Below are 24951 nucleotides of genomic sequence, written 5' to 3'. Positions count from 1 at the left end.
AACTTCACATCTTTTGGCAATTGTGTCATCAGTGATGTGGCTTAAATATTTTGTTTCCAAGGGTTGTCCAATCTATTTGTTCTTATGAAGAGAGACAGAAGGCTGGGGTGGCCTTGGCAGCTTGGTGAGGTTGCAGACTCTCCACACAGCAGATCTTGCCTGACCCCACAAAAAAGGTCTGGTTTGCTCTTTTCTGTAAAACTAATGCTTTCTCAGAAGGTCCTTTCTAGATGCCCACCAAGGGAGTGCTTCAGTGTTTTTAAAAAGTTGGTCTCTTGAGAGCCCTATTATATAAGAGAAATAAATCTCATAATTCAGAAAGAAGTGTTAAGTTTTTCTAAGCAGATCTTTTTTTCTTGTCAGTGGGTTTTTCTTGGCCACCCACATCCCCTCAAACAAGATACAGCTACTCTTCTCCAATCTGGATCACTCTTCATTCTGGAAACCCAATGTCCTGAACTCCAGACAGCCTTCTCCCTCTCTCCTGTCATTGCACAGAGTGGATTTATGGTTTTCTACACTTATTCTCAAAGTTTAATTTCACTTGTAGAAGCCCATGCAAAATTTTACCTACTTGACTAAAATCTTGGTCTTACATGGCAGAAATTGTGAAGCTGGGCTTGGCTTCCTCTGCCAGACTCTCCCTTATGAATTCTTTGGGTTCTAGTAATGAAACTGTATTAAATTATTATAAAGATCATTTATGATTATGGAAATAAAACCTGAAAATAGATGTTGTATAACAGGCTTTCTTCCCATGCAGATATCAGAAATATGTCTCTTTCCCCCATTGCCTACTTTCATCATTGGAATTTGGTTCAACTGAATTTTTGGTCCATCTGTCAAATTTATTTCAAAATTGGTCAGCAAGTTCAAAAGCTTTTGGTGGAATCTGTCAGGCATGACAAGATGACAGGTTAACATTAGTTTTGTTAGAGAACTGTAAAAAAGGCTCTACAGAGGCATCTGGACAGGCTGAATTGATGGCCCAAGGCCATCTGAGGCTCAACAAGGCCAAGTGCTGAGTCCTGCACTGGGGTCACAGGCTGGGGGCAGAGTGGCTGGTTCTGTTGGGTCTTTTGGGAAACTTTAACTTAGGCTTCCTGGAAACCTGGCGTAACCTCTTCTCTGTTCAGGTGCCATAAGTTTTAACTTGGTTTAGGTTACAATTTTTCTATAGCAAGAGCTTGATTAGAAGCTGAACTGCAATTTTAAGACAAGAGGATCAGGAATGCTGCTGTGCTGCAGCACGGTGATCACCAGTTGATAACAGTGTGTCTCATTGTTATTTTTTAAAATTCCTGTGGACATTAGTAATGACATGCTGACAATAGAGTATATGATTATGGTTTCATAAAAGACTCTGAGTCCTTCAAGAAGAAAGAAGAAAAACTTGATTCGCTGTGTTGCACACACCCAGACAAATATTCATCCTGTCATTAGACTACTTTTGTGGTAGTTTTTCAGGTTCTACAGTCTTTGGTGAGCTGTTACGTGAAATGTTTAAAAAGGCACACTTTTTAAAGAGGGAGTAGGTTTCAAACAAAGTTGCTGGCAACTGTGTTAGCCCCCCACAGTCTTCTCCCTCTATTACCACTGGGAAATGTGGCTGACTTTAATATCTGTAAGTTTATTTTTCTCAGACCTTACTTGCCAGATCACCATCTGTCTAGACACTGTCAATTACTAATATGTGTACTCAAGGCAAGTGTAAGGGTACTCAGTATTTTCTTTCTAAATATTTTTATGATTAAATTTACAGGGAGAACAGATCTAACCCACCATATTCATGTTTGTCATTTAAGGCAGATGCCAAATTGTCCAAAAGAAATTGAAGACCTTTGCATTGATTCAAAGTACAGAAGTTGTGAAAAGTACTCTGAACCTCAAAGGTCTTAATGAAGTTTGTAAAATAGGAGCAATATTTTCCTTGGGTATCCCCTCTACTCCCCAAAAAAATCAGTGAGGTGTGGGAAGGTCATACCCATTTGGATAAATCAGCTAGTAAAAAAACCCTAAAGCCCCTGATAGATATACTCTTAATGATAACTGTAATAATAACCTATTATTACAGATAATAACTGTATTACTTTCATACACATTTGTCAATTTTCCTTTATATGAAGACATATGTGTATTTTATTCTACACTAAGCCACTGAATCCTATTCCCCAACCCTGAGATGCCTGCTCCTCAAGTTGTCTTGAAAGCAAAAGTCAGCTCTTCATGTGAACACTGTTTGAGTCAGGAGGCAACCTAAAATGGGTTCTAGGGAAAAGGAAGAAAAAAAAATTGTAGGCTTTTTTCCTAGAAATATGCAACTGAGAGCCAATAAAATATAATGCCCCTATAAAATATCTTAACTGGCCATCCCAGGTTAATAAACTCAAGTGTGAAGTACTACAAGCTGCCTGAACGCTCCTTGAAGTAAGAAACCCCTACAGTATCCTCTTAAAAATATGAGCAAGGATTGCTCCTTTTTGCTCCCTGAAGACAGCAGGTGATGCAACATCAAACTTTGGTGGAGATACACATCTTCAGCTCATGGGTTTACCTCTCTGCTCTCACCGAGGCACCGCATTCATATCCATGTTTACCAGTTTTACAGGGTTTCTGGGGAGGTATTTGTTATTCCTTATTAAAGCTGTTCTAGAATAGATTACTTGCACATACTGCAGGGCAGGATGTCCAAAACCCCCAAAGCATGTCTGCTTGGCCCTGGCTGGGGCCACCAACCTTGCCCCAGCAAACTTAGACTGGACAGAAATGTTCAGAGCAGGGCAGGGACTGAAATGATGACTCCTGCTTTGGGAATGTACACTCTCCTCCAAGTGGCACTTTGTTTCAGTGCATCATCCTTCATCATATAACTGTTCATATTGGCTGCCTCAGATCCCATTTGGAAGCCATGATTCTGTGATTCAGATAATTAAAATCCCTCCCAAGAACTGGCCTTTCTGTTTATTCCCATTCAGCTGTGTTATTGTGAATGTCTTCCTAGTGCAGAAACATCAGGAGATGAAGGCTTGCCAGGCTAAATGTAATGTGTACCGATTGCTTGGTCCATTTCCTCTATTTTTCCTGGAATGTTCTCAAAATTTAAGTTGTAGGGGAAAATAAATATACTTAGTTTATGAAGTACAAAGAAAAGCTTCACACTGTGGTAAGCCACCTCACGGCACAACAGCAACAGTGTGCACCGCCCCGGGAAACACAGGAAGCTGCATCCAAAGCTCTTGTTTACCACTAAGCTGCAACAAGCTGCAGGGGCAGCACTACCTCAGATATTAAATTTAAAAAGAGGAAAAAAAATCAAGCTGGCAAATTCTTTTGCCAAAAAAAAAAAAGTTTGCAAACTAAATCTGGCAGAAAATTTGTTTTAGCAACTTCAGCAATCTCTTACCCTCACGGAAGTAGAATTAATTAAAAGTTGTTTACTTAGTGCATAAATTTAGTATGTAAATGCAGGGGTCACGGTGCTTGTATGAAAGGGGAAATTAATTCCTTCAGAAATAAAATGAGTGGAAAAAATGTCTACTCATCTTGGCCTTTCACATTAAAGAAGTATTTAATTTGGCAGGATTTAAAAGTCCTAGTTTCCTTACCTCTGCATCATATCCACTGTTCCTCATAGAGCATTCTGAGGCTAAATTAATAAACATCCTACAAGTATCTTCAAAAGATGTCAAAAAACTTGCAGTTGCCAAGGAAGGATGCCAATCCCCAAAGATGCAGGAACGTTGTCTTCAGAAGCAGTCATGCCCCATGATTTTTTTCTTATTCATACTCTGAACATGTGTTCCATGGAGTTGCTCTGTACTGTAAAGTTAACATGTCTTTTTCTGCCTTGAATGATAGGTACAGCAGCAGCATGGTGCACCTTTCACATGGGCTACACTACCAGAGCTGAAAGCGGTCCTAGCTAAAAGAGAATGCCACTTTTATATATCCTCAGAAGGTCCATTTGATGAGTCTTCTTTCTCTTCCCAATCCTTTGTTTCAGTCAGTTTTAGATAGGACTTCTGGCTCTAACAGTTATTTTAAGGACTCAGGAACTAGACTCTGAACAGGCCAGAGGCAAGGCAAAGGTGTTGACTGTTCCTTTTAAGCAAGAAATTATACAAATTATTTTAATAAGCCAGCTGCTAGTCTTAGCATAAAGGACAAAGCTTGAATCCAGACTGAGCAACAATTAAATGGAAATCTTTGATTTCTCTACAGGTGTTAGCAATACTAAGTAGCATAGGTAACAGTAATTTCTGAAATCCAAATTTCACAAATGTATGGCAGCTTTTATGTTTTTCTCATATTGGACCGTAGAAAAAATGGTGATGCACCTCAGTACTTCAGGCATTTTAAAGCCAACACAAGTTTCCAAATACCCTGGCACACATTCCAAGGGAATTCTGAATTAAAAAAAAAAAACAACAAACAAAACAGATTTTATTGTTCTCTTCCATTAAAGAACCTCATGTAAGCACCACACGTTTTTTATATCCTTACCAGCTTGGCTCAGGGCTATTGAGTGACTCAGGAGCTGAACTAGCAGCTGGACAATGTCTACTTGCTGGTCCCTTGCTCAGGGCACTGAATTACAGAGTCTCTTTACACAGAAAGTTTAACTGATGCTAATCTCCAATCACACTGAGACAAATCAGTTTAACACTTGATCACCTTATCATCTTCTCTGCATGAAACAGTGCACCCTGCTGTCTTTAATTCAATGTATACAAGAGATCTACAGCTCCAAGAATTATGTTTCTGTCACCTTTTGTAGTCTCCCTTTGATTTTTATAAGTTAACTTGTCTCAACGCCTTCAGTAAACTCTTGGGAAAAACGACTGTATAGGTGCACACCTTATTCTTTTAGTCAAGTTACTAATACAATTAGTAAAGAACAATTTCATAGCAGTAAACTAGTTATCCCAACTAATGTCATTATATGATAATTACAAGCACAATAAAACTAAATTATAAAAACATAGAGCCTCTAGTAATTAGAGCCCTGAACTACTGAAAAACACTATACAGAATGAAGGAAAAGCAACTAGTCACCAATTCTTTGCTGAAGCAGGTGCTATTTTAATAGCTGCACAAGAACAAACAGTAATAGTATCTGCTCATTAACCATTTCAAAATACAAAACTAACTTGACTCTTAAATTGCTTATTGCAAGCATATTCATCACATCTCAGTCTCATAGATAGAAGGCTCAGATAACTTTCTTGGTGAAATTCATAAAATCTTGGTGAGATTCATAAAATCTCAAAATAATCATTGCTTCAGACTTCTGTTGAATCAACATCTCTATTTGTAACTAGCTATCTTTTCCTTACGCTCGGACTAATACATGGCCAAAGCAAGGAAAAACAAAAGGTCAGAAGAAGCAACTAAGTCTTGGTATGAAAAGAGTTCTGAGCTAAAAGGCTCCTCTATTACATCCAACTTACTGGACAAGGCTGTACCTAAACTAATAATCACTATCACCATCTGACTCTTTTGGTAAAACTTTGACATTTCTCAGCAGGCAGAATCAGACCTTTACCTTTCACCCTCAACAAAAAGTCTAGGTAATTAACAGATTTTCCTGTTTACAAACTTTGCAATATTTCAGAACCTCAAGCAGATATTCTAAGCAGTTGCTTTTCCTTTGAGCAATGAGAACACAATAGACTCTTTATTAAACATTCTGTTTATGAAGTGATAAGTGAAACAGCAGTCTAGGGAGACAGACCAAGGTCTTGTAGGCAGAGCCTTATTACAGTAGCTAGAATCATCATCAACTTTTGAGATATACACATCCTTATTGAGAACTCATGTACCTGAAAACTTCTCTACTTTTCTCATATAATCTGTAAGCAGTGTAATAAAAAGTCTTAAGAGGTTAATTCTACCTGTCAATGTTACCTGGCATGTAGTTTATGCATGGTAGCTCATAACTAATCACCATTAACTGTAGGACAATAAGAATTTATTGGGAAAATAAGAAATTGCAAGGGATTGCATGTTCAAAATCATAATTTATTGATGTATTTTTTAATCATGTAGCTCCTTGCAAAGATACAGTTTATAAATTATAAAACAAGTATAGTTCTTTCCACAGCTTCCATATTTTAGTCCTGAAGTCCAGGTCAGTATTTTGAAACAAGACGGTCAAAGGTAAATTATGCAAAATGGCTTAAAAAAAAACTACAGTAAAAAGCTTCAGTTCTTCCAGGATCAAAGATACACACATAATAAGCAGCATTACAATGTCTGCACTACACCCCCAAGCGATAAATGCAGGAGAAGCAGCGTACAGTACCTGTACCAGACCTCAAGGAACACTTCATGATTAGCAGTACACAGCACCTGAACATCTAGCAGCAGCTTCAAAATGTATTTAGTAAAACAAATGCTCAAAGGGTTTACAGCATGTGTGGCAAGGTTAGATGATGGGTTGTAGCAGGTGACAATCATGTCCAAGTGAGCCCTGCTTACCTGTGCATTCACACCAGGCCAGTGCACAAGCAGCACACACCACCATTTCACCCCTGCCCTGTGACACTGCCCAAGCAGGGCCACGTACCTGCAAACTCATCCTACAGTACAAGGGAACAACTCACTGCCTGCATCCCTCTCCCCTCCACACACATCCCGTGGAGAAGGCAGGCTCCACTGAATCCCTACCAAGATCAAATTACACTGATGACAAACTGACACCACTGCATTGGTGGGAATGTACCTCTGCAGTTAAATTTTATATTTTGTGCTTCCTCGCCGTTGACGGTTTTTCCATAAGGTTGATGTCAACAAAATGCCAGATCTTAAAGGCAAACAAAATAAGTTTAATTTAAAGAAAACATTTATTTGAAGTTCTTTTAAGTCACAGAGTTTAACAGATGACAACTTTTTCCCTTTTCACATTTCAAGTCTTCAGCAGAGACCATACACACTGTCCCATGAAGAGTGAGATTTTCCTACTGATTCCTTTTAAACGAATCAGTGTCTAGGCAGATGAAGATTCACATTTTAAGCAAACTGATTTAAAATTTTTTTTTTAAAAAAACCCAACACAACAAAACAAAACTTTGTTTATCAAATTCTTATCACAGATAAAAGGTGTTTAACACTCATAAGCTTCTCAAAACAAAACTCAAAACAAAATTGCAGAACAAAATCCCAGCAATTCACAATCAAATACAACATACTGCCTTCAGAAATTTCCCAGAATTTTAAAATGCTCCAAATATATACACATTTATAACTTAAGTGCTTATTAGCTACAACCTTTTACTCATGCAAAAGTTGTGAGAGGAGAAGGTGTTTCTTAGAGCGGCTTTTCTGAATATGCAGTAAAACTCTTCACTCGTGCAAAGAACAAAGGGGTGTACATTTTGTCAATGTCGAAAGTAGTAACAGCTGTCTCACCAGTTGATCTGCAAAGAGCATTGTAGAAGTTAAATGAGACACAAGTTGCTGTTTGAGTCCCTATGTTCCATAGTACAGAGTGTGCATCAAACTACAGTTGGAATAAAGTGTCTTTTGTAATGCCTTGTTCTGAAAGCATGTGAATTTTAGCTGAGTAACACTATACAGAATCCACTTCTACATTCATACCTAAGAAACCACTTTCTCTTTCCACTCTTATGAGCTCCAAGACCTGAGCAGTACAGAAACTTCATTCTGAAAAGAATGTCTGCAGTATAAATCAGGTAGGACAACACTAGATTTTACAAAAGCAATTTTTCTGTTTATGGAAGTTACCTATACTCCCAGCCCCCAAGTAGTTTTTTTCCTGCATTTTATATTCTCACAGCTGAATAGCTAAGCTATGTTTCTATAAAAACACTGAATATTAAGAACACTGGAAGACAAGGACTAAATCCACCCTAACTGCCAACATCAAACATCTGGAAAGCCAACTTGCCAGTAATTTGAAGTGTCAGGTGCAAGAACAGTGGTCATGGCTCCTGCCTGGCAAGTGATCAGAAGGGCTGGTCACATGCCCATATTCTGCACTGCTGAATTATATAGTTAGTAACATTGGAATTCTCACATGAAAAGTACAGACATCTTTAGTCTGCACATCCACAGTGGAAAAGATATTTATCTTAATGAATACACACTTTCCATACCCCCTCACTAACACCACATTAAGTCATTCAACCCTGATTGAGTTCTGAAATCAAACACTCTGCATAAATCCTTTAAAAATCTAAAAAGCTATAGTTACACTACTTAGGAAACTTCCTATTATCATTAAAACAGGTTACTGAAATCTTGGGATTTCTTTACGTAAAAGTGCATTACGTATTTCAAATCAGGACCAGTTACTGTTTTCACTACATTTTGTTAAAGTCACCAAAGTTCTCAGACTCTACATTTTCTGTACTTCGTACTGGACAAATTAATGCCACCTTTAATTCTACAGTTTAATATCTTTCTTTGCTCTTGTTCTCCATTTACTCACCTGCAAGTGATGTGACAAGAATGATGTATCCACACAAGTTTGTTGAACCTCTGGCGCCCACTGGAGCACAACTGTAGTCCTACATGGAAACTGTGATCCGTTTCTTGAGCAGGAACTCGGCGGAAATACCTGTATTTGTGATAATCAACTGGTTTCTGTACAGAGAAAGAAGAAGTTTCATGACCTACAAAGAACACATTGTGCAACTATTTATCCTAAGTAACTGTAAGACCAGATTGCTAAAACTCTCATACTTATAAACAAGTACTACTGTTCCTTCAAAATACATAAATGTGTATGTTAATGATGGAAGAAGTTTTCACAGAAAGCAAAAGAAGCATGCAGGACACCACCCAACTGTGCATAGTCACTGTAACACTTCTTACTCTTCAAAAGTTTCTCTTGACTAGCACTTTGGTCATCAGAAGAATTTTTAAGTAAGTTGATCAAATAATTCAGAGTTCAACTAACAAATACTGCTTATATAGTTTTACTAAATGTTGTGGAACATAACTGCACACAGTCAAATCTGTTCTCAGAAAATGACCTGTTCATCCTTCTTTCCTGTTAACAATGCTGACACCTAATACCACCATATATGAAAACTAAGGGGGAGAACAACTTTTCAATTTGAACCAGGTATTTATTTCCAAAATAAATTATTACAGATTTGGGGACAAAGGTAAGTGACATCACCATGCTTATTTATTTATATTTTATTTTTAAACAGTTTAAAAATTAATTTAATTTTTTAATCTTTTGGTGTAAGGCAAATCTTTGGGTCCCTTAAAACACTCAGTCTGAGTAAAATCTTGTAAATCTATTTCTCCTCTGTTCTATTTTTCTACCTACCTCTTCCTTTTTCTTCATTATTACAGCAAATACTTTGGTTTGATTGTCTGTTTCCTGGGAAAGGCGATAATGGCCAAGCAAGATTGCATCCGTTCTGGAAAGTTAAGAAGGATGATAATGTCAAGGACATAAAAATATTCTGTGTCTCAAAAGTGTGATGTTCTTATATTAAAAGTATCAGCCATGAAACAAAGACTCACTATATAGCATGATGATACAAACTATTTCTTATTTCCATTCAGTAAGCCTAATCAATGATATTAAATGGTGAAAACATTTTGGAAACTTGCTTCTAATTTTCCCAAACAGGACAGTAAATATAAGTTAGTTAGTTCTACCTGGCCTACTGCTAAATATTTACAGATTTCTGGTGAATGGCTCAAACCTGTTTTGAAGTTGCAAATGATTTTCTATGTTTTTATGTCCAAATATCAAAAAGTACTAATTGCAACATATCCCACTGAAATCTTCACTTTCATTCTGTTAAGGAAGTGTGAGAAGGCAGGCAGTAATGAAATAGTGTCTTTAAAAGGATTGTTCCATCTACTTGCCTTAAAAATTTCAAATCACATAATGACAAAGGAAATCTAATTACAATATGAGGACCCTAAAATGAAAGATACCTTTGCATAAGGATCAAATTTTTTTGTAGCTCTTAGAAGAGAATTATAAACATCTATAACACAATATAAATAACATTGTTTTGCTAAGCCAGGATATAGAATCTTAGACAAAAGTAAATAGAAATTGCTAGGTAAAAGCAAAATTAAAACTGCAGAGCCAAATACTTTATTTCAATAACCTTGTGTTTTTAGTCCGTAAGCGAGGAACTATAGATTGAGGATCTTCAGGAGTTGTTAGCATCATAACTTGACCATCTGGAAGGAATCTCAAATACCTGCAAAAACATAATTACACAATGCAAACCTAGAAAATATATTCCTTTCCTGTTTTTTTTTTTTTTCTGTTTGTTTGCTTTTAAAATCACAGGATGTTACCCAGAAGGATTTAGAACTTAATTGGTAATAGCATTTCAAAACACATTTCTTCACACGTAACAGAAAACAAAGGAGATCAGAAATCAAAAGAGAGTTATGAATATTGAAAGAGGGAGTTATGAAGATTTGTCACCTCTACCAAAGCAAGGTGGCTACTCTGGCATCAAAACTGACCTCAAGTTTCTCTATTCCTGTCCACTGAGACCAATGCAACAAAATCCCAATTACAGTAACAGTACAAAATTAGTAATGTCCTATGGACTTTTTCAGGTTCTGGAACTTGATTGATTTTTACTCAAGTACTGTAAAAATGTTTGAGACTACAGCAATAGCCATGAGGTTCAATGGTTTCTATGAGCAGTTTCCAGCCTCAGAAGAAACAGCAGAATGAAACAATAAATGCTGGGACCAGCAAGATGAACAACAGGAAAAAAAACAAGCTAAGGCAACAAATGGCAAGGCATTTACAGCAAGATGAGAAAATTCAGCCTCTTGATTTTTACAATTGATTACATATATGCTAAATGACTGCTCTTGTATAATCACATGTATTCTGTTTGCTAAATTGTGTCATGGGTTGTATCAGACTTGTAAAGCAAAAGTTGTTCAGGGAAAGAAATCTGTAGGTCAGTATTAATTGTTATAAGCCTTCAAGCTTTCACCACATGGTTTAAGTGAGCATGAAACATGTTTCTAAGCTCATTTCTAATTATCATGGAATTCTATTATTGAATCTATTATTAGATTCTATTTCTAAAACCTATTCTCAAAAAATACACATTGCTTTACACACTGTAGTCTCATTCAGTTTTCCAGAATGATTATTGTCTGTGATAGCCAGGGGTGGATTTAAAGAACTTAAAAGAGAGAAACATTTCACTCACTCATTGTACTACTGCTCTACCTGTAATATTCCACTTGGTGCCATGCTCTGTAGAAACCATCAAGAGACTGTTCTCCTTGACGTATGTATTTTGTCTTGCTGACATATACACCTGTAGAAAAGGAAGATACATGAACAAAAACTAAGAATGTAAAATATTTATGATGAAAAAGCCAATAATCTAAAACTTTTGAGTATGGTTTTGTTATTTAAATACATGGAGGTTTTTATTTTCATCCCTTGCACCTTTCCCTTCTATTTGCAGATACTTGACAAATTGAAACGCACAAACAAACTCAGATTAGGTCTAACAACATCACAAACATCAAACCCACCTGACTGTTTCTGTCACACAGTTACAACTATTTCCAAAAGTACAGCTTACCATCAAATCGAACGCGAGGCCTCTCCAGAAACATGTCCCTCCAAGATGCATATGGAAGAAGTTTATTGCAGCTCCTGCCCCATATTTTCAAACAGACTTGATGCCAGATTTCAGGATCTCTAGTGAAAACAAGAAAAAGGAAACCCCATAACTTCCCTACAAACCCTGTTTAGCTTTTATATATCAAAGTAACGCTCTCTTAATTAGTTTGGATGCAAAATTTCTCGAACGAAAATAGCTCATAATTTAAAACCCTTGACTAATTTACTTCATCCTGGAGTGTTTGAAAGCTTTTTCCTCTTCCCAGTGAAACTGAGGAACAGAATGTCATTTTCATCCAAGTACAGAACCACAACACTGCAGCACCCCTGGCACGTCTCTGAGTGGCTATATGAGCATGGCAACAACATTCTGGAGACTTTAAACACTAATTTACAAACAAAGTAGAACAAGTAATACTTTCTGCTAGATTTTTATTACAGTAAAGTAATCTATCTCACAATTAGTAATGTATTGAGAAACTGATTAGCACTGTGAGGAGCTTAACATGAAAATGTTCATGGGAAGGAAAAGCAGGATATACTAGTGCAAAAAAAGAAGTTTCACTCTAGATAAATTATCTACAATACCTGGCACAAATGTAAAATCCTCGACAAACAAGAGATAATTGCTCCAATGATCTCAGATCCAAGTCACTTGAAACCACCCATCGGAAAATGTACATTAGTACTTCCATAGGCAACGCTAAAGAGAGAAAAGAAATCCTTGTTAGATGCAACCTGTAAATCAATAGGTTATTTATAATTCCAGGTTTGACTTTGGACTTTTCCATTAAAAATCCTACTTTTCACATTGTAGCCCAATGCCAGAGAACAAAAAAAATTAACTTAAAAGGTTACTATATATTAGATATGAAGTCTATAAAGGATCCTTTTGATCCTTTTCAGCTAAACTTCTGAAGGTGATGTGATTTTAAAAAGTTTTCTTTCTGCTATAAAGAAGTCAGTAAAAAAGATACTGTAACACAGGACTAGCTGGAAAGTAGAATATAAATCCAGAAAGACCAACATTGCTGCTCAAAGACACATCTCCTGATATCATTTTAGAGTAATGTCTGCAACATCTTGTCTTGACTGGTAAAAAAAGAAAATACATTTTCCCAAGTGTACAACGCACCAGTTATTAAAATAAAATAATGTTTAAAACCCTGTTTTCTTTATGTTTTGATTTACTTCACTTACTCTATTTTCTTTCCTTTGACCAGATCAAAGGAGATCAGGCCAAGATTTCAAAGTGCAACTGATAATTTAGGATGCAAAACCAAGCCATCTGTTTTTAAGAGAGATCATAGTTCATATACACTCTCTACAATTTAGATCTCATAAGGAAGTCTCAGGATAACTGTCCTAGAACTGAAGCACTGAAAGTCATTAACCTTCAAAAGACTTTCTAGCTTTGTTATTTAGTCTGACCCTGAAAACATACTTGTTGCAAAAATCTCATACAGAATCAGATGAAATCAAGAAATGTAAAGATGCACAGTCTACAAAACAATTGTTTCTTATTCACACTTAAAAATTGTAGTAATAACTGTACTTGCAAACCAAACTAAAAGAACGGGAAGGAAAACTGGAATACACTTACTTCAGCAAGTCCATTCCTAGAAGTTGTGACTTTTAAGTATGCCTCTGATCCTGAAAATCCTACTCAGAAATACTACTTGGAAAAAGCTTGTGTGATAAAGACAAGATCTTGATGAGAACAACATTTGTTTACCTAGCTGATAATGTTTTCTCCTTTGTATCTAGCTACAGAAGTAAATAAAGAGATAATGTATGTGCTTCTTCAAAGGTGACTTTTGAATAAAGGAGAGAAATGTTTTAATGAAGTGAAACATCAATATAAATTCTGCCTCTCAATTCTTACAGAGTATCTTAACTCTTACCTGAGATGTGGGTCTGGCTGACATAAACTTCAGGCTGACAAAGTTTGACTGAAGATTCCTGAAGAGTTAACTGCTGCTGGAAATCTGTCAGGAGATCTGCCATTTTGTCATCCTCTTTGCTATCCTCAACACTAGAAAAGGGGCAATGCCAACACTGTAATATTGGACAAAACATACCAACAGCTGCCCTCATCTTGACATCAATCCACTGCCATACTCCCATTCAATAGAGTTGTTTCCTGTACATTTTTAAAGCAATCACATTTCATCATACAATAAAACAACTACTGAAATATGATTAAGGTCATTAAGACATTGCTGGAATGCCTCTGAGAGTAACAACTGCGGCTTTTTCATTACATTCCCATCCCAGTTTTTTGTTTTGTATTTCACTTTTTTATTGAAGTTACTGAAGAATTTCTTGACCTCATGAAAAGAAAAATCTTATCTTTTACTTTGTCTAAGATATGGCATATGCAGGAAATAAAGTGTCGTTAAATGAAAGTTGTATTTTGTAATCCTTCTCATGATGTAAGATATTGGAAACAATTAAGGATTATTTTCCACACTCGTGCTATTCACTAAAGAGTGATCCTTGGTGGGTGTATTCAACAGTAATGAAGGAAAACAACTTTTGTACCTATTCTGTAAACAGGCAGAAATAATAAATTTCAGGAGCCAGAACAAGATAGCAGAACATAAACAACAAGCTTGCTACTCATCAGTAAATTTGAAGGATTACTAAGTGATAAAAGAACATTACCACATTAATAAAAGAAATCTAAATTTAAGTTGTATATCACAATATGATCTTTTAATAGCTGCCTGCTTGCTTGTCCCCAATAACCAGAAACGACACAAAACTCCTTGAGCACATCACAAACCACCTTATGTTCCCTGACTTGGTATACTGGCTAATTAAGAAATCTTACAGTCACTTTTTAATACTGTTCAATTCTACTCTAAATAAGCTACTAAAACGAGTTGAGAATATAAGCAAGCAACTGGTAGACCTACCAATGGGTTTTGAAGCATCATAGAGAAGACAATTATGTTTGGGCCTGTCCTAAGACTACAGTAAGAAGTTGCACTGAACATACCTTCCTTTATTTTGATGAATATGATGGTCAGTCCCAGTACCTACAGGCCACACTGTAAACTGGTTTTTCAAATCTAATTGTGTAATCTGTTTTTTCTCATCAAGACTGTATGAAACACCTACAACAGTAATTCGGAAAGCACAAACTAAAATCTCTCCCAAGAAATACATCTCTACAAGTACTGCTTTTAAAGAGTAGAGTAACAGTTGAGACTAAGGGTTGTTTTTCCCTCACTGCCACAAACTGCTTGGAACAGTACAGCAACGTTTAAAAAACCAAATAAAAATCTACAGAATTGTAGAATCATTTAGGTTGGAAAAGACCTCTGAGATCATCAAGACCAACCATTCACCCGGCACTAAACCATGTCCCTAACTGCCACATGTCACATCTTTTAAATACCTCCAGGCATGGTGACTCAACCTCTTTCTGGGCACTCTGCTCAAGCACTTGACAACCCTTTCTGTGAAGACTTTTTCCCAATATTCACTCCAAAGCACACCCTGAGGCCATTTCTTCTTGTCCTGTCGCTTGTTATTTGGGAGAAGAGACCAACCCCTATGTCAATACAAACTCCTTTCAGGTGGTTGTAGAAAACAGTAAGATCTCCCCTGAGCCTCCTTTTCTCCAGGCTAAACACCCCCAGCTCCCTCAGCTGCTCCTCACAGCCCTTGTGCTCCAGACCCTCACCAGCTCCACTGCCCTTCCCTGGACTCACTCCAGCCCCTCAATGTCTTGCTCACAGTGAGGGGCCCAGAACTGGACCCAGCACTGGAGGTGTGGCCCCAGCAGTGCTGAGTACAGGGGGACAATCCCTGCCCTGCTCCTGCTGGCCACACTATTGCTGATAGAGGCCAGGATGTATGAGCCTTCCTGGCCACCTGGGCACACAGCTGGCTCATGTTCAGCCACTGTCCTATCAAGCAGGACCCCACGGTCCTTTTCCAAGAGGCAGCTTTCCAGCTACTCTGTCCCCAGCTTGTAGCTCTGCATGGGGTTGTTGTGACCCAAGCACAGGATCCAGTACTTGGCCTTGCTGAAATTCACACAATTGGCCTTGGCTCATTGATCAAGAATATCCAGATCTCCCTGCAGAGCCTTCTCACCCTCCAGAAGGACCACTCCTGCTCAACTTCAGGTCAGAGAGTCTTAATGGAGTAGAGAAAATGATGCTAAAGTAAGAAAATAATCCTACAAAAAACAAGGTTTTTACATGACTATAGCACATGATCCAGTAGTTTTCCTAGTGCACAAATGCACAGCAAAGATTTCATGCCAGCAACACATTCAGATATGAAACTAATGGATGGAAATAAAGCACTTAGCTCATCCTGCACTCTTTTATATTAAGTCAACAGCTGCATTGGAGCTGTACGTCCTGGGGCAACAAGACTGAGCAAGTAATACGACAGTGACACAGTCACTGCTTTCCTTTTTCATTCTCCATGTTAAAACTCTGGATTTTTTGATGCAGCTATCAGGAGCACCAAGAGCTGCTATGAGTAAGCAAGAATTTGGGAAGCTACGTTGTCTATATTAGGCTGCAGGGGCTGGAACAGAAGTTGTGGCCCCCTTAAATATGAGTCTTGGGCTCAAGTTAGGGCAGCCTTAAGTCACTGCACAAAGACTAGACTACTCAGATTGCCATCTCTGAGCTTCTAAACCTATTGCTCTACTGAAAATTCTCTTGTTTGGCTGTGTTGGCACAGAACAGATTATTCCTTTGCTTAATTAAGATGCCTATTTTATTAGTATGAAGCTTTAATTAATTAATCATCTTTTGCCATCTGAAACTTTGTATATCATCCTAAATCTGAAATCAAAAATCAAAATAGTGACTGATGCCTTTTTTTTAATTAAGTAACACCATAACTATTTGTAATCCTTCACCCTGACATTAGCTAGCTCCAAACAAGCTTGTTACTGCCTTTGGAAAATATAGTCTACTCAAGTGAGAGTAGGTTTTCCAGATACTGAGAGACTTACAACTGCATATTACAGCAGAATATTGATATCCTTCAGATAAAAAAATGTCATGTTTTAGTACTCCTATGCACTTAATTAGTAAAATTTCATACTCACCACCTCTTTCCAACTCCATCACCATCTGGGGACCGTGTATAGGTGATCTTAAACTCTATATCAGGTACAAGCTGCATGGCTAGACGATAAAACTTGATGGCTGAAAATAAAGGTTTAATGTTCAAACATATCCAATGTCCATACTAGCTTATCAAAGCAAAGACTATTTTCAGAGAGATAGTTTCACCTAAAAGCACTAAAAATGTGGAAAACGTCTTTGCCTAGGCAAGCTTGTTTAGTCTAAACTGTTAGGTTTAAATTCAATACAGAAGAGAGGAACATTAAAGACCTGTTTTCAAAACTAAAAACCTCATGTACTTTTTCAGAATAAAGAGTTAGCTCAGCTTTTACAGATTTACCTTAATTACCACAAATTCAACTATGGAGTTGAAAATTTTACACTAGAACATTACGAACTCCTGATGTTGTAGGTGCCTGGCACTTGCAAAGATTTCCCAGAGAAAGAGGTTCAAGAACATCATTGTGGCAACAAACTTATTTAAGCTGCAGAATGTCTTCCTACTGAGTCAGCTACGTGAATCCTTCTTAATTTAAATTAATTTGATGTATGCACATTAAATCTATTTTAATACTAGTAGTGAAATCATGTATGCATGTATATGTTTCTTTGTATTCTGACACAGTGATACCAAGATCAGAGGGCAATTCTTCTTTAGCTTGGACTCTTAAAACCAAAACTCAAATAGAACATCAGTCAGTGTGGAGCTCAGAATTTGTCTGATGAGTCTGAGAAACTTGAGTTTGGGACTAGTAAATGTTCCTATTTCCTTGAGTTCATGACTGACAAATAGTATCCTCTGGCAGTTAAGGATTGGAAATACCAGGAGCCAGCTGAATAGAGAGCAGTCTCAACTTTAGCATTTCATCCTGCAGACAAGGCCTCTGCTGTACTTAAGCAAGAACAAGCTGCAGCACATAACCAAACATCAGGAATCAGCAGATTTCAGAAGCAGGTTTAGATTCTGGTGACCTGGGCCAGGTCAGCAAATAAAAGCCTGGTCTGAAAACAGATGTCCCAACATGTGCTCAGTAATATATCTGTGTCTGGCATAAGACTGTGCCCCTAAGGTCTCATATATCATATAGATCTAAACTAAAAACCTCATGTACTTTTTCAGAATAAGGAGTTAGATCATATAGATCTATGTGTAGAAATAGTTCAGTTTAGTTTCTCTGAGTTTTGAATCAAATTCAATTGAAAAAGATGAATTCACATTCATGCAATCCAGATGTCTGAAACACTTTTGTGACTGGAACTGTTAGATATTAGTATTTCTTTCCTGCTTTTTAGTTTTAGGTTTTTTTGTTCTGACATTATTTTTTAGTGTGCATTTAATCCTTTACCAAACACCCACCATATCTTAGCCTAAAGTAATCTTGCCCTGTAAAAACATGTAACAAATTAGAAATTGAGACAACTGATTTTATTAACTACAGGGGCATCATATTTCTCTCAGTTAATATGAGATATGAAACAACAACCAGAACTCCCTTGAAAATGAAGGAAAAATTCCCATGGTGAAGTGAAAATTTTGTATTCAGCAAGTGGCTGAGTTCAGGAGCTTCCAGAGTTCTCTGAGATTTCTGTATCTTACTTATTTGCACCTGCACTTTAAACACAGTGGCCAAGCCCTCTGGTGGATGAGCAGGATGGCACATACATTCTGCTTTGCTTTCTTTCTCATGTGAAAGAACCAGAAAATTGGTATCTCCACTACTGACCTACAGGACTTGGAAGTTAGAACAGTCTTCTTACTCTCTAGACTCTGAAAACTAAATATAAGAAAAAAAGACTTTGAATTTCCATTTTTACTAGTGCTGATAGCAAGAGTGTAGGTAAGCAAGCTAAGCACCTTAAATATTTTCTGACAAACCTCAAAGACTACCAGATTTGAATGTTCATTGCCAGAATTCTTGAAAAAGCTATTTAGCATGCTGTGTTAATAAAAAAAAACCAAAACAAACAAAACCCCCCAAACCCAAAGAGCCCTCTCCAAAAAAAGAAAACACCAAAAAACTCACACAACCAAACAAAAAAGCATTAAAGCAGTAGATTTGTTCACAGTAGAATGATGAGAACTGTGAGCACAGGAATTAGTTTATTGCCTTGATTAATTATTATCCTAATTTCAAGTTGCAGAAGTCACATAAAGAGGCATTCTAAGATACTGTTATATTGCCTGAAAGAAATTCCTTCCTTGATGTAATTTTTACTTTACCTCAACCTTAGAACTGATATGATGGTTCCTTCTATAGCATGTTTGTTTGCTTATCTGAATGATGGAGCTCTCAAACCACTGTTAGCCCATAGTTTAGGTTCAATGGCACAATGAAGATTTGCCCATAAATCACAGGTGTTAAATTTCTCTACAATAAGGGTGTTCGTTGTAGACTTTCATATTACCTTCATAAAGGGCCCCATTTCGTTCTTCTTCCACTGCCTTCAGGAAAAGTTCTTTTGCCTGCACAATAAATTACACAGAGCAGTTCTTTAACTCCTCATAAATACAAGTGCAACATCACTTGACTTAGAATTATTTTTGATCTTACCTACTGTACCTATGACAGAGATACCAAAATAAGTCCATAGAGAAGACATACTCATGTGCTACAAGACATAAGATGACTGAAATTCCCAATTAACAAACTCTCTGTATTCCTGCTGCTCACCCCTTACATACAGTCTTTCAGAAAGCAGATTGTGAAGGTGACACCAAGGCAAGCATAAAGACTAGAAAAATCACTGTAGGATTATGTAGACATTAGCATGGAGTTAACGAGATAATAACCTCTGTTGTTTCTCCAGATTTAATTCAGCATTAGCTTTTAGAAAAGTTAAAGTGGAACAGTAATACAGACAAATTGAACCTTAATATTATGCATATTTTTCTGTACCTTTTCCTCTTTTGCTATCTCCTGTTTTCCCCTAGCATCGACAGATTTTAGTCCAGGTTCTCTTGATGATGCTCTGCACGGCAGAGGTTCCAACCCACTAGAACTCACACCTGGGGAAAGCTCAAACATCCACTGAGCTCTGAACATCTGGAGCTCTGCCTAAAAAACATGATTAATTCTACATAGTATCACATATTCAGACAGTATATCTTCTGAGGAGAAATTATAAAGTACAAACACAAAAAAGAATTTCAAAACTATGTTTTCCAACTCTTGATGGCTTCAGTGAATTTAGGCACAGGAAGTCAGCAGTTATTTTACGGTAAATTAAAACAAAAAAGTGCACAAGTACTTGTTCAGTCTCCTTCAATAACAAAAGTGCTTTTTTCTGGACTGCTCGCCTCAGAAGAAAAACTGATGTTTCAAGAAGTGCTTGTTAGTACTATGGTTATGACCTAAGATTCCACAGAAAAGTGATCTTTTCTGTGATGTGATCTTTTCTCCAGATGTGATCATGTTTGTTCTTGTTCATTTAGAATTATCATAAGCAATAAATCAATTATGCTCTTAATATTAAAATTTAGAAAATCCAGGCTTTTTGTACGCAAGCATTCTAAGCTATCTAACATTCAAGATGGCAATTTATATAATATACAAGTAAGACCTTACTTCCTTCTCTTTTAAAAAGTATGGACTATGCTCTGTGAAATAATACAAGTTGCAATTCCTGTCATGCCTTTTTTGGAGCATCTTTGAAGTTACACCTTACAGGTCTCTTGCAATCAGCACAACTCGTGGGGAGCACCTACACAGAAATCTAGTGTTGTAGGAGAACACACTTTTCTACTACACTGCTTTTATCAGCTTTCTGGTCCAGTAGAAAGTGACAAGTTAAACTGGAATTTGATCACAGAAATCGCTGTCCAAGTTCCACAGCTCTTCGAAGAAATTCCAGATCTGTCACAAGCTTTCTTTTCATCTACACAGATAGCTGAAGACTGAATCTGACACTTGGAACACAATGCAAAGTTTATCTCACTTTTGGAGGGGCAGGAAGATTAAGCATTTGTCAGATCAACAAATGTGTGGTAAATAGATGAAGATAAGCGATGCAGTTTAAATCAAAGCAGTACTATGTTTGTAAAAACCCACTAGCATGAGAGACATACCTGAAGATTTGTTTCACCAGATCTTTCACTGTCATCAGTTCTTACCAAATCAGCGTGACAATCTTCTTCAGCTTCTGCCTAGTAAAGAGCAGTCAAATCTCATTACAGGGTCTGCATAAGTCCCTACAGCACATTCACAAAGAACAACTGTCATGGACACACATTAAAAAAAGAATTAAGCATACTTCCCTTTTGATGATAAAAATTAATTTTAAAACTAATGAGATCAGTTGTACTTCCATATTAATGAAGTTCATATTCAATGAAGATGGGTTTTGCATTTTAATCCAACACAGATTAGCTGTGTATCACTTGAAGCCTTCCATGCTGCAATACACCAGCATACCTGACTAAATACACTGTGTCTGTGTCAAAGCACAGAGCAAAAGCTTCAGTATTAAAAAATAATGTCCTTCGTCCAACAAATTAAAATTGAATCACTATCTTCTCATTGTAAAGATAACCAGTAGTTTTGATTTGTTTAATATTTGCAAGAGCACAAAAGTGCTTTGAATTAACAACAGATAGTTTACATATACATGTGAAACTAAACAAGAAATGTACTGGAAAATAAAATAAAAAGCTAGCATGAGAGCTTGACAGTTGGTTTTATTTACAGTACAGCTGTGAGACAGGTTAAACAAATAAAACCTGAAATAAGACCTTTGCCTAAACATGGCTCTACATAGGAAGTTAAGCTAGCTAGTTTAAGAGGAAAACTTAAAAATATGCAAATTATTATAGTGAAATATACTAAGATTTATGGAGTCTATACTAAAACAAAGTAACACTAATTCTGAGCATTAATGAGAAGCCACTACAATGACAATAGCAAGATACCAGTAAGGGGGAAAAAACACCTCAAAATCTCAACTAAGACATTTGTTTAAGGTTCTTCCTGCAGCTGAAGCAAACCAGTTTTCCTACCATTCTGCACTGAAATTCACATCTAGAGTTCTGCAAGTAGATAATGCAAAGTGAGATTACAAGCAGGCAAACCTAACATTAAGATTATCACAACTACTTAAAAAAGTTTTATTTCCCACTCCTTTCTATTGTACTCAGTACTCAGAGACTTGAAGTGACATTCTGTCAGTGAGATTCTACCAAGCTCTCAAAAAGAAATCTCTACCTCCTGCACAGTCAAAGGGCAGAAATCAAAGCATTCTCGTACTCAGAAAATTTATACCACTTTTAGAACACTTGGAAGTTCAGATCAAACTACAGACTACCAAACGTGATGGGAAGGCAACCTTTAATCTCTCTGTCTTGGTGACAAGGACCTCCCCGGAGTTAGCACATGTCTTCAGATTCCCCAACAACCATAAACATACTGCTTTGTCATTTCTAAAAGTGCTTTCACTGAGGTTTCAGATAATTTATCATTTACAATTGACAGACATGGTTGGTTGGCTGAAGATAAACAGATATTCAATCTACTTCTGCATTCTCATTTTAATTTCCGTACATTTTTCATTTCCCAGTAGAGGAAACAGGTGAGCCAGAACACTATAAAACAGTAGTGGCATTAAATCTCAGCAAGAAGTAAATAACTTGGAAATTTAATGGGCTTTGATTCCAGAATTTAATTGCAGGCAGTTAATGCCCTATGAGTTGTGACAGTCCTACCACATTATTAGCATCCAGGAATATTTTGTTGGCCAAGCAGAGACAGCTTAGGAATGAGCTAGCTCTGAAATGGGTGTCTCTAAGTGCATTATTATGGCAGTGGGCTGACAGAAATAAGGCCTAATTCTGTCTGTGCAGAGTGCAAGTCTTCTGGTTTGCAGCTGAATTATGTCCAGGCAGCTCTCCAGTCTGGGCAGAATAAGCCTGGTTTTATCTGCAAAATGCAGAAATTAGCAATTTCTGAACTAAATCAACACACTATCTTCTCGTGCATAAAGCCACGCCCATTAAAACCTTTAACTCCCGAAGTCTGTAAACAAACTGATTTAAGCTTTGAAACTGCTTAGAAGGTTAGGAAGCTGGATGAAGTTTACCTCATTCAAAAACTTTGTATTTCACTAATCTGCTCAACTCTTGATTTTCAACCCCTCCTCTCCATTCAGCTGCTCTATTTCTTCGTTTCTGAGTCACAGTCAGACATGGTAGTGGACCAACTGCATCCAAAATGTCATTTAATGCTCTTTGAAACTTAAATATGCTCTCAATTCAAACCAAAAATACTATGAAGACCTGGCCTACAGTCTAAAAATTGTCAAAAACCATCATGAAATTGATTACAACCGAAGTGTTGTCATTACCTTCCCTATACTGTACGCATGTGTGATCTGCAATCTCTCATATCAAAGGTCTGTCTTGTGGCAGTAGTAGCAGCCTAAATGGCCAGCCCTCTGAACTTACTGGTAAAGCAGTGAATTCATTACTACTGCATAGGAATGAGCTGGAAAACTGATGTCTATTAACAACCTTCCACTATTTATTTGACCTGCTGAAACCCTATGATTTTGCTGGGACAAGAGAGTAAACACAGGTACTGTGAAGCAAGGACCTTCACCAGCAGACAGCTCATGAGATCACACCTTAAGCACTTCACAACGTGCACAAATTGGCTCATTGCCCCCACTCTGAGAATACTTGTGTTACAGTTTCTAAAATTCACAGAACACTGCTCTAACAGCTACTTAGGGGATAAATCTAGATAGTTCATCGTTGTGCTGCTGGCCTTTCTCCTGATACAAGTCAGCTGTCACATGGAACAGTGACTTCATCCTGACTGAAAGGAAGGCATCATACTGTGTACTGGCTGATTGGCTTGATTAATTTTCCATGAGGAAAGTAGTAGTCTATCAAACCACCAAAAGGTAACATGGCAAAAGTAAACACCTGCTTTAGACAGCAACTCATAAGAAATGAAGTCAGCTGAGTAGATTCAATTCTGATTTGCTTGCAAAGCTTTAGAAACAATTTGCCAAATGCAGAACTAGTTTATTTGCACAGTTCAGGTTTTGTCTTGCAATCAATAATTGCATGCTGATTTCCTCAGAGTACATTAACCGCCCACTAAACTGTCTGTAACGTCAGGACCTTTAATAGTTCTCATCTCTGTTGCAGCAAAATAAAACCAAGATCAGAAACAGCTGGAAGCTGAGTGTCACCAGTTGAACAGGGCTGTGTTATGTGTGAAAAATACAGAACTCAGGGAGGAGCAAGCACGGCAAAGCAAAACAGTGACTGCCAGCTAACATTCCTCTTGGTTTTATAAAAAAAATGAGAAAGCCACCCTATTTTTCTGTAAATGTGGTAGAAATAACAGTGTTCAAAACCAAGAGTTTTTATAACCGTGGTGAGACATTTTAACAGGTCCTGTGTGATAGAAATGGTTTAACTTTGAATGATCGAGTTCTCATCATGGATACTTGAATCCATATTGAGGCGCAGTCAATAAAGCAATGCCGAACCAAAGAGTATTTCTGATATGTTAAATGACAAACTCAGCTCGAGTCCCTGGCCCACAGAGTCCTTTAAATTACTGAGTGACTTTATGCCACCACATTTTTGATGGAAGAAAGGGAAAAGAAGGGCACGCTCCCCTGTAATGACACAGGGATTTTGTTCACGCGTTCTTACGGAGGGCTAGATCGCTCCAGAACCAAGCAGCCCCACTCATCAAAACCCTCTGCGGGATCACGGCACGTTTCCCACATGCATCGCCCGTGCCCGGGGGCGGGCAGGGCAGGGCAGCCTGCCAGCAATTCGGCCAGGGGGCCGCTCCCACGCACGCCCTCCTCGTCCTGCTCCCGCCCAGCCATCCCTGCACGGCAGCCGAGCCCCCGCCGCCCGGGCCCGCTCACCATGCTGCCGACGCGCGGGCGGCGCTGTCCCGTCCCGGGGGCTCTGCTCCCCCGCTTGGTCCGTGTGTCCTCCCTGCCCGCGAGGGGCACTTAGCAGAGTTCTCGGTCGGAGAAGCGCACCACGCAGCGGGAGTCCCTGCGGGCCCTGCGGACGGCAGCCATCTTCCCGGCGAGCAGGGCCGGCGGCGGGAGCGGCGGGACACGGCCCGGGCGAACCCGCCAGGTCAGAGCGCCGCCTTCCGCGCGGGCCGCTACGACGCGCGACCGCACAGACTCCCCGTCCCAGAACGCACCGCGGCCCCTGCCGCCTCTGCCGCCAGCGGCGGCGCGGTGCAAGGCCTGCTGGGGAGC

At 38.1% G+C, this 24951-nt stretch overlaps 1 protein-coding gene across 2 annotated transcripts; it reads right to left on the bottom strand.

The window, feature by feature from the left end:
• Nucleotides 1–6000: 6000 nt before the first annotated feature.
• On the bottom strand, nt 6001–24823 carry FBXO9 (F-box protein 9). 2 transcript variants are annotated; one of them, XM_036380617.1, is made up of 13 exons: nt 24601–24823; nt 20783–20856; nt 19614–19772; nt 19123–19180; nt 16698–16797; nt 13516–13646; nt 12200–12314; nt 11571–11689; nt 11207–11297; nt 10107–10202; nt 9305–9398; nt 8453–8607; nt 6001–7418 (listed from the first exon to the last, which is right to left on the bottom strand). In XM_036380617.1, exons 3-13 carry the CDS (start codon nt 19758–19760, stop codon nt 7310–7312), a joined length of 1215 nt encoding a protein of 404 aa, XP_036236510.1. In that variant the 5' UTR covers nt 19761–19772; nt 20783–20856; nt 24601–24823; the 3' UTR covers nt 6001–7309. The 2 variants fall into 2 exon arrangements, with proteins under 2 accessions (XP_036236510.1, XP_036236509.1); XM_036380616.2 differs by having other exon boundaries at nt 20783–20860; nt 24601–24712.
• Nucleotides 24824–24951: the final 128 nt, after the last annotated feature.

The sequence above is a fragment of the Molothrus ater genome, chromosome 3 (assembly GCF_012460135.2).
Source record: "Molothrus ater isolate BHLD 08-10-18 breed brown headed cowbird chromosome 3, BPBGC_Mater_1.1, whole genome shotgun sequence".
NCBI lineage: Eukaryota > Metazoa > Chordata > Aves > Passeriformes > Icteridae > Molothrus > Molothrus ater.
Note: the sequence above shows the minus strand (reverse complement) of the source record. Positions and strands in the feature narration are given on the sequence as shown.